Source organism: Megalobrama amblycephala, linkage group LG18 (assembly GCF_018812025.1).
Source record: "Megalobrama amblycephala isolate DHTTF-2021 linkage group LG18, ASM1881202v1, whole genome shotgun sequence".
NCBI classification, from domain to species: domain Eukaryota; kingdom Metazoa; phylum Chordata; class Actinopteri; order Cypriniformes; family Xenocyprididae; genus Megalobrama; species Megalobrama amblycephala.
The window spans coordinates 2989452-3002357 of record NC_063061.1 but is presented as its reverse complement, the minus strand read 5'-3'; the positions used below and the strand labels follow the sequence as shown (position 1 = coordinate 3002357).

Here is a 12906-nt window from a genome sequence, read left to right as displayed (position 1 = left end):
TAATTCTCGCGAGATTCGGACGTGTGCCTATTTAAAGTGCGTCCGAAACCGCCTACTTACCTACTATACAATAGGGGAAAAGCAGTAGGCGAGCGAATTAGCAAGATTTTAATATATATATGATGTTTAACAGGGAGCCAATGCAGTGTTGACAGAACCGGGCTAATATGGTCATACTTCCTAGTTCTAGTAAGAACTCTAGCTGCTGCATTTTGTACCAGCTGGGGTTTGTTTATCAAGCAAGCAGAACCACCCAGTAGAGTGTTACAGTAATCTAGCCTTGAGGTCATGAACGCATGAACTAACTGTTCCACATTTGTCACAGTTTAGATATACTTTTAAGATGGAAGAATGTGGTTTTACAGATGCTAGAAACATGGCTTTCAAATGAAAGATTAGTATCAAAGAGCACACCCAGGTTCCTAACTGACAACAAAGACTTAGAGCATCCATCAAGTGTTAGACAGTATTCTAGGTTTGACCTTATTAGCTGCTGAAACTTCATTGGCTGCTGACGGTCATGTTTGTTGAATATGTGTTATCATTTGACCTAGAGAAGATTAATATAAATGTTTAACTTCATACAGCTGCAGATCTGCCTGTGTTTTTCAGCTGTAGCTCCCCCTATGGCTGGATTTGAGTATATTGGTCTGTTTCCTCGTGAGATCATCTGTGTGTATTAGTATTTGTTATGTTTGATCAGCAGACACAGATCAATACATACAAATGTGTGATGCCTGATCATTTAATATCTTCACAGTGCTTTAATGTATCAGGGTTTTCATGAGTTTTGAGTGACCACCAACAAGTCTCTGAGAAGTTTTTTTATTATTATTATTATTATTAATATTTCAAAGCTTGAGATCACTTACAGTCTGACACCCAGACATGTTTAGAGCAGAACAACAATAATTGATAAAACAGTACAAACACAATAATGATGCAGCAGCTTCAGTACTTGAACCCCTAAAATACACCTGGATTAAAATATGTTCAACTAATCTCAATTCTACATACATGATAAATTATTGTGAACTAAATGAAAGTTATTTCCATCAACACAAACTTGAGAAAAGCACAGATACACACACTGACTGTTTATATGAGGATTTAACACACACACTTATCCATATGATTTATCATTTATCACACACAATTATTTCGACATATTTCAGTGACAGTATTAATGTAATGAAGCCTATAGTCTGATTCATCAACACAGTTTCACTGATGATCCAGTAAATAAAACCATAAACCCAGGATAGAGTGGTTGAGTGAATGTGGTCTGGACTGTGTGGATGAGGCTCATTGTGTCTCCAGAGACACTGTAGAAGGACAGAGTTCCTGCACTGTGATCCACATACACTCCTACTCTACTGCTGATGGGCTTTACATTGAGAAAGGTTTCTGTGCTATTGTATATGAATGAGTATCTGGAGGAAGAGCAGTACAAACTCCAGGACTGTTCATTATGTCCAAGCAAACACTCTTCACCCCCTCCCTTCCTCCTGATGCTCTTATATGACACTGATATATACTCTTCATCTCCACTCCACTCAATCTCCCAGTAACAGCGTCGATCACACACACTCTCTCTACACAACACCTGAGGCCAGTGATCAAATCTGTCTGGATGATCAGGATACGACTGAAGGTCTGGGTTAGTGTTAGTAATCACTGTGTTCCTCTCAGACAGACGGATCCTTTCATTCATGGTGTTCAGATCCAGAGTGAGCTGATGGGAATCTGATGGAGATAAAACACATCACAATAAGGAATTATCAATCTGATCTTAATCTAATATGTACTGTAAATAAATCCACTTATGTATCCACTTATCTAAATATGGAAAACGTCTCAGGTTACGTATGCAACCATAGTTCCCTGAGAACAGGGAACGAGACTCTGCGTTCAATGATGCAATGGGGAACGTCCACGTGACCTGGTGTTTCGAAACCTCACTACCAAAAACTCCAATCCTATTGGCCAGCGACAGTCACATGACCCGGAAGTATAAAGGCGCGCCTATGGAAGCAGTCAGTATTCATCATCTTTGAGGGACTGTTCCGCAGGCAGCCCCAAGCATGGCATAGAAACGCAGAGTCTCGTTCCCTGTTCTCAGGGAACTATGGTTACATACATAACCTGAGACGTTCCCTTTCGAAGGGAACTTCTACTCTGCATTCGATGACGCAATGGGGAACGATATACCCACGCCTCCATGCTTAGGGGAGTGCATACCAAAGAATGGCTGAGACAGACGTCTGTACAGTTCTTATAGAAACTGTAGCAACTCCTCCTCGGATCACACCAGACTGTCAGTGACAGCATTCCCTAAGGCCAACAGCTCAATCAGTTCAGCCATTGTAAATATACACTCGCAGACTGAGCCAGCCAGTCAACTAAAAAAGAAGGCCTAAAGAGGGCCAACAATCTTAGTAACAGGTGGCTTACAGCAACTGCAAGGTATACCAGACTGTGCCAACAAGTGAACTGACAAGGAAGCTCCTCAGAGCTGACCAAATCAGAGCCAAGAGGCAGCCGCCTAATTGGAACACTAAGAGATGCACACCGTGCCATCACGGGACTAGAAGGGAGGCTGAAGAGGACCTACCCATTCACGCCGCATGTGGCAACAGCTCGTGATCTAATAGGGAACCAAGCTATAGGAAAACAGCCTAAGCCCAAAAAATCTATGGGGAGATAATCCTGAGCTAACACTAACACACATTCCAACAGGCAATGAAATATAATTGGCTAAAGGGAACAAATACAGCCAACACAGTCTAAAGGAGGCCAATAGGGCTTTCGCTTGAAACAAACACGTGGCGCAACCTGTGGCAGTGTAAACAATGTAAGCATAAAATGATCAAACTAAAGCATGCTAATCTAGCCAATGCTAACTAGAAAGAGGCTATGTGACAAACAGGCCTACATTCTAAGCTAGAAAGATTAGCCGTAAGGATGATCAAAAACAGGAAGCGATAAAATCACCATCTTTCCTCAGAAAGTGGTAAAGCTACCCTGACTATGCAATCCAACAGGTGATGCACTCAGTAACACCAATAAACCTATCAATGGGGAATATTAGGTCACCAATGTCTACAATAGGGTTTAAAAACAAGCCAGCTATCATGTGACAGGTGCCAACCTGTGGCAGGATACTAAGCTCACATACAAATATGTAGGGCAAGGATCTAGAACTTAAAGCAAGCACACAGCAGCTTTAATATATGTCATTTCAAAAAAGGAAATAGTTCTTCCAGAACTATTCTCAAATCTGTGCTAAGCCATAGAGGACAAAAACTAACTGATAGTAATGTCAACTCGACTTGATTGTAGCATACAACAAGTGGCCTAGAGGAAAAAGCACATTTTCCTTATTGACATAAAGTTCTAGAAAGTGGGGCCTAGCAAAAAATGCATAACTTATCTGTCTCAACAAGATAAGGGCCTAATCCACCTGAGATAACAGAACAGGAAGTTACAACAATAGTTTTACAACCTAGCTGTTAACTCAACCCATGCACCTACATAAATAAGGGGATAATGGGCATACGGCCTAACAACTCCCTCGGGAGGAGGCCAAAACTAGGAATATATATCCAATGGGGATAATATAAATAAGGTTATTAGCAAATAACACTCCTAGCTCCATAACCTCCAATAACTCAGCATACGCTGAACAAGGAGGTTTGGAGAAAGAAGCTGCTTCACTCGCTTCTTCCTCTACAGCCATCACCTGCTCTTGGGGGCTGGCAGCCAGAAGAACAGTCGCTCCTGGATCTGACGATGTCAGAGATAAGACATCATCATCATCCAGGATCGTATCCTCACCAGCTGCCACCTGAGGTTGAGAGATAGTCACACCTCTCTCAAACTAGACGGCGAGCTCCATCTGTGAGCCCCATGAATGCAGCCTTCACTCCGCCTCAGCGCAAGCGGGACCAGATCCACCGGGCACAGATGTTGACGCCCCTTCTCTCGAGAAGAGGGCCAGGCGAGAACGGAGCGTTCTGATAGGGAACCACTCACAATTGACACAGACAGCGCCCTCAAGCACTGTCCGCGTGTGTTCTTCCCCCAGACAATGAACACATAGGGTGTGTGCGTCCTCTGGTGTCAGAAATCTCGGACATGGATCAACACACTTCCTGAAGTTATTACCTTTCTCAGACATTACTGGATTGGGATAGATTCTTAACGACAAAGAATACACAGTAGAGGTCGACACAACAGTCCCGAAAAGATGATGCATACTGACTGCTTCCATAGGCGCGCCTTTGTACTTCCGGGTCGTGCCATGTGACTGTCGCCGGCCAATAGGATTGGAGTTTTTGGTAGTGAGGTTTCGAAACACCGGGTCACGTGGACGTTCCCCATTGCGTCATCGAACACAGAGTAGAAGTTCCCTTCGAAAGGGAACTGAAGTTTACTTCATCCATTTGTGTTGAATGGACTGAAATTGGGCAGTGGATTTTTAGTTCCCAGCATGGGTTAGGGCTTTCTGGATCTAATAACTTTCTATCTTCAGTCTTGAGTTAAAGGCGCCATAGAATTGAAAATTGAATTTACCTTGGCATAGTTGAATAAGTTAATTTTATGGAAATGACATACAGTGAGTCTCAAACACCATTGTTTCCTCCTTATGTAAATCTCATTTGTTTAAAAGAACTCTGAAGAACAGGCGAATCTCAACATAACACCGACTGTTACGTAACAGTCGGGATCATTAATATGTATGCCCCCAATATTTGCATATGCCAGCTCACGTTCAAGGCATTAGACAAGGGCAGTCAGTATTAACGTCTGTATCTGTGAACAGCTGAATCATCAGACTAGGTAAGCAAGCAAGAACAATAGCGAAAAATGGCAGATGAAGCAATAATAACTGACACGATCCATGATAACATGATATTTTTAGTGATATTTCTAAATTGTCTTTCTAAATGTTTCATTAACATGTTGTTAATGTACTGTTAAATGTGGTTAAAGTTATCATCGTTTCTTACTGTATTCAAGGAGACAAGAGCCAATGTCGTTATTTTCATTATTAAACACTTGCAGTCTGTATAATGCATAAACACATCTTCATTCTTTATAAATCTCTCCAACAGTGTAGCGTTAGCCCGTTAGCCACAGAGCACTATCAAACTCATTCAGAATCAAATGTAAACATCCAAATAAATACTATTCTCAGATGATCTGATGCATGCATGCAGCATGCATGACAAACACTTTGTAAAGATCCATTTTGAGGGTTATATTAGGTATGTTAACTTTGTTTATGCAATGTATTATAGTCGAGAGCTCGGGGGGGCAGGGAGCGCGACGATTTAAAGGGGAAGCAGCCTGAATAGGCGCATATTTAATGATGCCCCAAAATAGGCAGTTAAAAAAAATTAATAAAAAAAAAAGTCTATGGGGTATTTTGAGCTGAAACTTCAGACACATTCAGGGGACACCTTAGACTTATATTACATCTTGTGAAAAAATGTTCTAGGGCACCTTTAAGATCTGACGAGTTTAAGTAGGATTTGTCTTAGATCTGAACTTGATGTAGGATTTTCTCCTATCTCACAAAATCTCATCTGTAGTTGTGAAATCTTAAAGCACTCCATTAGTTCGGTGATTGACTCTCAGGTCTGTTACCAAGAGCAGCTGCTGTGAAGGAATTGCTCAAGCAGAGCTGCACACACTTACTGTTACATGTGCCCTGGGTCTGTGTTCTGTTTTATCACATGGACTTCATTTCCCACAATTCCCCACCTAGGAACCAATCATGCACTCACACCTGTTTCCCATCAGTGACCCTTTATAAGCTGCACTCACACACACACACGGCTGAGTATTGTTTAGCCTTTGTTCTACCTTGTCTCCGCATTCCTTGTTCCTTGCCTTGCCTGTGTTTTTGACCCTGGACTGTTTCCTTGTTTATAATCGTTTGCGGCCTGCCTAGACCTTTGCCTTTGTTTTGACCCTGAACTGTTTCCTTGTTTGATGATCGTTTGCTGCCTGCCTTGACCATTGCCTGTTTTTGGATTACTCTTTCACCTTGCCTTGTTACTGTTTGCTGGTGTTTGACCTACTCCCTTTACGACAACGCTCTCCTGTAAATAAAGCCTGCATGTGGGTCTCCAACTCTGTTGTCCCGTTCCCTACATTACAGAATACTCAGCCAGACCAAGCGCAGATCCAGTGGCTTTTATAAGCGTTTCCAGTCGAACCATGGATCCAGTCGACCAGCTACTATGTCTTCGGCAAAGAGACTTATCTATTGAAGAATACGTTCATCAATTCTGTGAGGGTTTTTTTATTTATTTATTTGATAGGGACCGTGTGTTAATGAACAGACATGATAGTACATGAATGTAAACACACCAGATTGTAGCCGAAGGCTAATTTCCATCCATTGTCCCAGAGTTGTGTTTTCAAGTTCCATTTGACGATGTGGCTTTGAAGGACATTTTCCGATTTGGCCTAAATGAGCCCATAAATTCCTGGTTTTCTGAAGGGAAGTTCAGTTGCAGTCTAAGAGACTTTATGGACTATGCATTAATTTTGTGTGGTTCTTCGTTCACTGTGGGGGCAGAAGAGCCTCACCAGAGCCTGTTAATGTGATAGTTGCATCGGAGTTTGTTCCTGTATTTGCAGCCATTCCTGAGCCTCATCACGTCTCAGCAGATCTTCCAGTGCCTTGTCACGTCTCAGCAGATCTGCCTGAGCCCTCCACCAAGATGGCTGCCACGCCTGAGCCCTCAGCCGAAATGACTGTCACACCTGAGCCCTCAGCTGAGATGGCTGCCATGCCTGAGCCTTCAGAGACTGCAGCGCTGGCCATTATGGCCACAGCCATTTGGTGTGTGTGGGCTGCACACACATAAAAATCCACTCCAGAGCCCGCTCCAGTCCTTGAATCCGTTCCAGAGACTGTTCCAGTCCATGAATCCTCACCAGAGACTGTTCCAGTCCATGAGTCTACTCCAGAGTTTGCAGCGGTCCCAGAACCCAGCCTCATGGGCTATGGATACGACCACAGCGGTCATCCATGAGTTCCTTGTCTGCTCTGAAACGATCACGGAGGTCGTCCCTAAGTTTCCTGTCTGCCTCGACATGACCACAGAGGTCACACCAGAACTGTCAGTTTGTCCCGACGCAACCACAGAGGTTGTTCCTGAACTGTCTGCTTGTCGCTATATGACCACAGAGGTGGTTCCTGAGTCCCGACGTGTGTGTTTTTGACCCTGGTCTGTTTCCTTGTTTGATGATCGTTTGCTGCCTGCCTTGAACATTGCCTGTTTTTGGATTGCTCTTTTGCCTTGCCTTCTTGTTACTGTTTGCTGGTGTTTGACCTACAGCCTGTACGACTACGCTCTCCTGTAAATAAAGCCTGCACTTGGGTCTCCAACTCCGTTGTCCCGCTCCCTACGTTACTTACCAATGAAGGGCCAAAAATCAAACTTGATTTAAGTGTTTATTACATGTACACATATAAACAGTATAGAGCTGAACGATTCTGGATACACTGATAATCACATCTTTTTTTGTTTCAACAAAAAAAAAATGTTAGAACTAAATGTCATTTACTAGAGGTTCTGACAAAATGTTAATTGCTGCAGAGTATTTAAAACTGTTTCATTTATTTGAATGAATTATTTTTTAAAAATCAGTTCATTCAATGACTCGCTTCACTTGTTTCATTACTGGATTAATCAGTGTTTTTGAATGAATCTCTTGAATGTAGAATTCAATGACAAATACATTTTTAACAGTCAATTGTTAAATCACCTGGTAGCGTAACGATGCAATAGAAACAATCTTTATTTTTAAAATGACAAGTAACTTTTAAAAGGTGATTTACTCTATTTTGTTCACTACTGTAGACATCCGTGTTTATATGTAAACTAAATTATCATCTCATTACTTCTGTGATAATTTGAACATTTGTAAGAGAGAAATAACGTTGTTATTGTTTTAAGAAAAGCAACTGTGTGTGTGTGTGTGTGTGTGTGTATGTGTATGTGTATATGTGACCCGTCACGGAAACCAGGGACACAAGTCGGCAGCACAACATTCGCGCAAAATGAGAAAGAAGCGTTTTTTTTTTCAAAATTGGTGATTTTCGTTTTTTTGCAGAATCTGTTAGTTGAGATCACGAAGAAGCCTCTCCGTGTTTGAGATAGCAGTATTGGTATATTTAAAAGCGTACATTTTAAGTTTGAAATCGGCTTGTTTTTCTGAGATTCTATCTCGCAGTAGGGGCGTGTCATTGTCTGTTTGTATTTCCTTACTGGAATCGGATACACCGGCTTTTGTTTCTTTTGTTAGTACCCCCGCCCTCCAAGGGAAGCGTGGCTACTTAGTATGCAGCAAGATCTGCAAGAATACTTTTCTGTTTCTTATGGGGTGAGTTTCCATAAACAAAGTTTGTCATTTTGTGTTCAGTCTAAGAACATGTACACGTTTTCTCATGTGTCTATTGTTATTAGCTAGCTCAGGACTGTCGTTTTAATTTAATTACTATAACGTGCTTTTAGATCAGGGGTCTCAAACTCGCGGATGATATTTTGTGGCCCCCCACCTGACATCAAAGTTTAGTGTTAGTGCGGCCCGCGAGTTATTCTGAAACTTTTGTTTTATTTTGTTATCACTTATGGCAGTGGTCTCAAACTGCCGACCCGCGGGCCATTTACAGCCCGTCCTCCCCCTCTACCCGGCCCGCAACTAATCTCAAAAATAAAACATAATCCGGCCCGCTAAATTATTATTATTCCCTAGTTGCTACCTGACTGATATGCAAAGAAAAAGTCGCCGTTCTATGGGGGCATTCACATACCGCATTCTCCTTTCCAATGCGCTTTTGCTCCAGTGGCGTCTGTCGTTGCTATGCAACCATGAGCCGCGCTCTCAACCGCGTCGCTTCTATTATGAGCGCGCTTGCCTAAATCACAGTAAAAGCACTCGACTTTAAGTCACGAGCGTCGATTTAAAACCACCGAAACGCGCCTGATGCAACCATTAAACGTTACCGATGTTCAAACGGCATCTTGGACAAATGTGTCTCAGCTGTGTGAGCGCAAGCACTGCCTGTCTGTCAAGAAACAGAAGAGTGTACAAATGTATTCAGGGATTGTATTTGTTCAGTAGCCTACAGTGTTGTTCAGTGCAAAATTTTAATGTTATTTAAGCTAACATAAAGTAAGGGGAAATACTTCCACTAAATGTTAAAAACTAATAATGTATGTAACAATGAGAGATTTTTATTTTTTGACAAAATAAAGTTGACATATAGCTCCAGTTTTTTGTTTATTTCTGACCCCTCCACGCCACAAGTTTTGCTGGTTTTGTTCCTAAATTACACATTTTTTTTATTCCATGCACTTTGTTGGATGTGAGAAGTTGCACCAGACTATTGCAATTAATAGTATTATATAAGTAGGCTATATTAGTAGTATTATATTAGTAATAGTATTATATAATTATATTACACTCTGTAACAGTGAGACACTGCTGTTTACATTTAGTATGGTAAATAAAATATTTATAGTATAGGTATAAAAACATTTTAGTTGGCCTAATGAAAGTAAATGAGAAATAATGCAAAGGAAAGTAAATTTTCTGAAATGTTGTGCTTTCTTGTGCTTGAATGTTAATATGGCCCTCCTATGAGGTGTCAATCACAGAAATGGCCCCCCGCCAATTTGAGTTTGAGACCCCTGTTTTAGATGGTAATGTTAGCATCTGCTATTAATTTGAATAACGCTTCAATTGCTTGAAGTGACTGGTGTGAATGACTTAGCCCACGTAAACCTGCCTGTTAGCATTCTTGAATTGAATGTGATGCTAATAATTTTAGCTAGTGGTGGAGAAAGTGCTACTTAATATTCTTAACAAGGATTTACTAACGTAATAGTAAATGTATCAGATTAAATTCCTACTTAAGTAAAAGTATAAAGTATCCGTAGCCGTAAAATGTGCGTTATTAAGTCAAAAGTAAAAGTATGAAGAGTTTAATGTACAGGATTTTTTTTAATCCTTTGACTCAAACCAGGTCTAACCACTAACTGAGGTCTAAACCAGGAAAGATAAATTAAAAGATAAATTACTGACATTTACAATGCACATTATCCTTTATTATTAATAGTATGCGGTCCGATTTTTCCTGTTGCATCTGTCGTTGCTATGCAACCATGCAGCTTTACAGGGGGTATGGCTTATCTAAATGAGATGTAAATGAGCCCTATTGTCACCCCCAGCAGGTGAGAACAGGTAAGAACTGCACACGTTTTAGAGGCATTTTCTCTCTTTAGAGCTTTTTTGACTGCCTACCTTCAGATGGCCACAACTTCTCCAAATATTATCAGATTTCCATGTGTTACACATCGTTGGGAAGCTTAGAGACTACACTTTCAGAATCTGTGAATAACTATACATGCCCCAGAACCGACTTGTGTCCCTACTTTCCATGATTGGTCACATATTTGTGTGTGTGGTTGAAAAGCTGTTTTAGATAACTGGCAAAGCCTATCCTTGTATTTCATGGAGTCTGTCTTTATCAGTGTTTTGTGTCAAAGTTTCACCTTCTATAGGAAGAACATTGCTTTTTTGCACCGCTGCTTTTTCTCAGTGACTTACATTGTAGGAAGTCATTCCTGGTCCTGGGAACAAAGTCTGTGGAAATCAAGACATGAAGAGTGATTATAATCAAGAGAAAATCATCCCTGCATCCATTGCTAACACATTTCTAATATGAGGATCTACATGAGATGGAGGATCATTTCTGAGAGCAGATGAATCTCAAAGATCTTTTTGAGCTACTCTGCGCAGAACTCTTTCAACACGGAAGATATTTAGAGAAATGTCTCTGCTGTTTACAGAGCCCAAATCCTGACACAACCACTACTGAGGGTTTGATATTATTACTGACACGTCACCATATTTGATTCGGCTTCTGTAGACATGAACTGATCACAGATTTGATTTGAGAGTAAATGTAACCGTCTGTGACACAACCCTTAAAATCTGTAAACTGTGAAAAATAACATGGAAATGAAAGAGAATTGTGACTGAAAAGATTTGAGTTTTAATCTCAGACATCCATATTATTCTTTCTCAAAAAGATAAAGCAATAAACGTGTCATAATCATTTGATTAGCCTATATTATAATTCTACTGTTTATTATGAAAACTTCTGTGAAAATATGAAAGCCACATTTTAGTTCTAATTAAAGCATAAAAATGCATAATTTAGGTTTGGTTTAAAATACTGATCACACAAAAAAAAAACTTAGATTCTTAAAAACACATTGTTATCAGATATTCATTCAGCTCTTGGTATCAACAGAATCAACAGTATTTAAATGGGTGATTTTAACAGTAAATATGTGCTTCAGTCGACGCATGTTAGTGCTGTTAGAAGTGACCAGAGTTTGATGAGTCAATCTCTTCTCTCCTTCAGTGCACCAGGTTAAATCGATTTTACCTGTTTTACTCACATTCTGCCACTTTTCCCCTCTTACAATTGCCATGTTATTTCTCACAATTTAGAGATTTAAAAGGTTTTTAAAAACATTTTAAATTTTTCCAAAAATAAATGAATTCAAGGCAACAATGGCTGGAAAGAAGCGAACCACACAGCGCACAGCTCCTGCTCGTCTGACACTCACTGAACAGAGATGCAGAGAGAGGCATGTCTGTGCAGGAAAACAACCTCACGCTCATGGGGTAATAATGTCAACTCTCAGAATATAGATAAGGTTTGTAGCAAAGAGTTGCTACTTTTCTGGAAAAAAAAGTCACTTAAAAAAAAAAAAAAATCACTAAATCTAGTATATTTTAAGTATATTTAGAAAAATCAATTCTTTATAGTTTCACTTTTATTTTTAAACAGATTTCATTTTAACATTAACCTGTTACCTTGCTTGTGTTTTTTCTCCAACTGTTCAGCCAGATGTTTCTGGTTCATCTTCCTCAGAATGTCCACCATGATCTTCACAGCTTCTTCTGGTCCAAAACGACTCATGATCAGGTCTACTGTGTCAGGAGCATCTGACTTCTCCAGATCAGCCTTTTTAACACAGTAATGTTTCTCTAAGTGCCATTTAAACCTCTTCAGTTTATCTGTTTCTAAATCATCCAGAGCATCCAGAAGCTGCTCTGAAACAGACGCCGTCATCCTACTGATTCATGTCTGCAAGACAAGAAGTCACAGAAAGTCATCTGATTTGTGTTAAACAGCTATAATTAATTGAAAAGATTAAATTGCCTTTGAGTTTCATTGATGAACACAAACTATTGTGATTCACAATGTCTCAAGTGTCTGATGCTGAAGGTCTGGAATCAGTTAAGTTTAAATCTCCATAGGCCAGTATTTTATGAAGCAGTATTTACTTACTGTGAAAAACTAGGACAGTTGTAGACTTCTTGTTCCTCATCTGAACTGGCTTCTCAAGAAAAAGCTCTGAAACTCATCTCTGGGAAAACAAAGGAAACCAGTTTTTCAAGAGACATGAGAGAACGCCTTTGGGGAAAATCACAGCCTGTCATCAAAACACACGTACGTGTCATCTGATGTATGCAGTAAACTGAGCCAGATTTACTTCAGCAGACACTTTTATCCAAAATGACTTAAAATAAGAATCATCATCATCATCATCATCATCTTTTGTTAAAAAGGCCAATGATGATTTGACTCTCACTTATATTGGCATGAGAACAGAAACTAAAACAGGAAATTTACAGAAACTTGGACCAAAATAAAATAAAAACCTGACAATTAATTTTACATAATTCAAATTTTCAAAATGACATTTAAAATTACAAATAATAAAAAAGGGGCCTATGGGCACAATAAATTAAGAGGTTAAGTGGGAAAAAAAGAAAAAGGTTATCAGACTTTAAAAATTA

At 40.0% G+C, this 12906-nt stretch overlaps 1 protein-coding gene across 1 annotated transcript; it reads right to left on the bottom strand.

Moving 5' to 3' along the window:
- Nucleotides 1–809: 809 nt before the first annotated feature.
- LOC125252958 (tripartite motif-containing protein 16-like) lies at nucleotides 810–12756 on the bottom strand. The gene is made up of 4 exons (XM_048166677.1): nucleotides 12395–12756; nucleotides 11917–12190; nucleotides 10636–10671; nucleotides 810–1746 (listed from the first exon to the last, which is right to left on the bottom strand). The coding sequence occupies exons 2-4, from the start codon at nucleotides 12173–12175 to the stop codon at nucleotides 1214–1216; spliced, it is 828 nt and encodes a 275-aa protein (XP_048022634.1). The 5' UTR covers nucleotides 12176–12190; nucleotides 12395–12756; the 3' UTR covers nucleotides 810–1213.
- Between the last annotated feature and the right edge of the window lie 150 nt (nucleotides 12757–12906).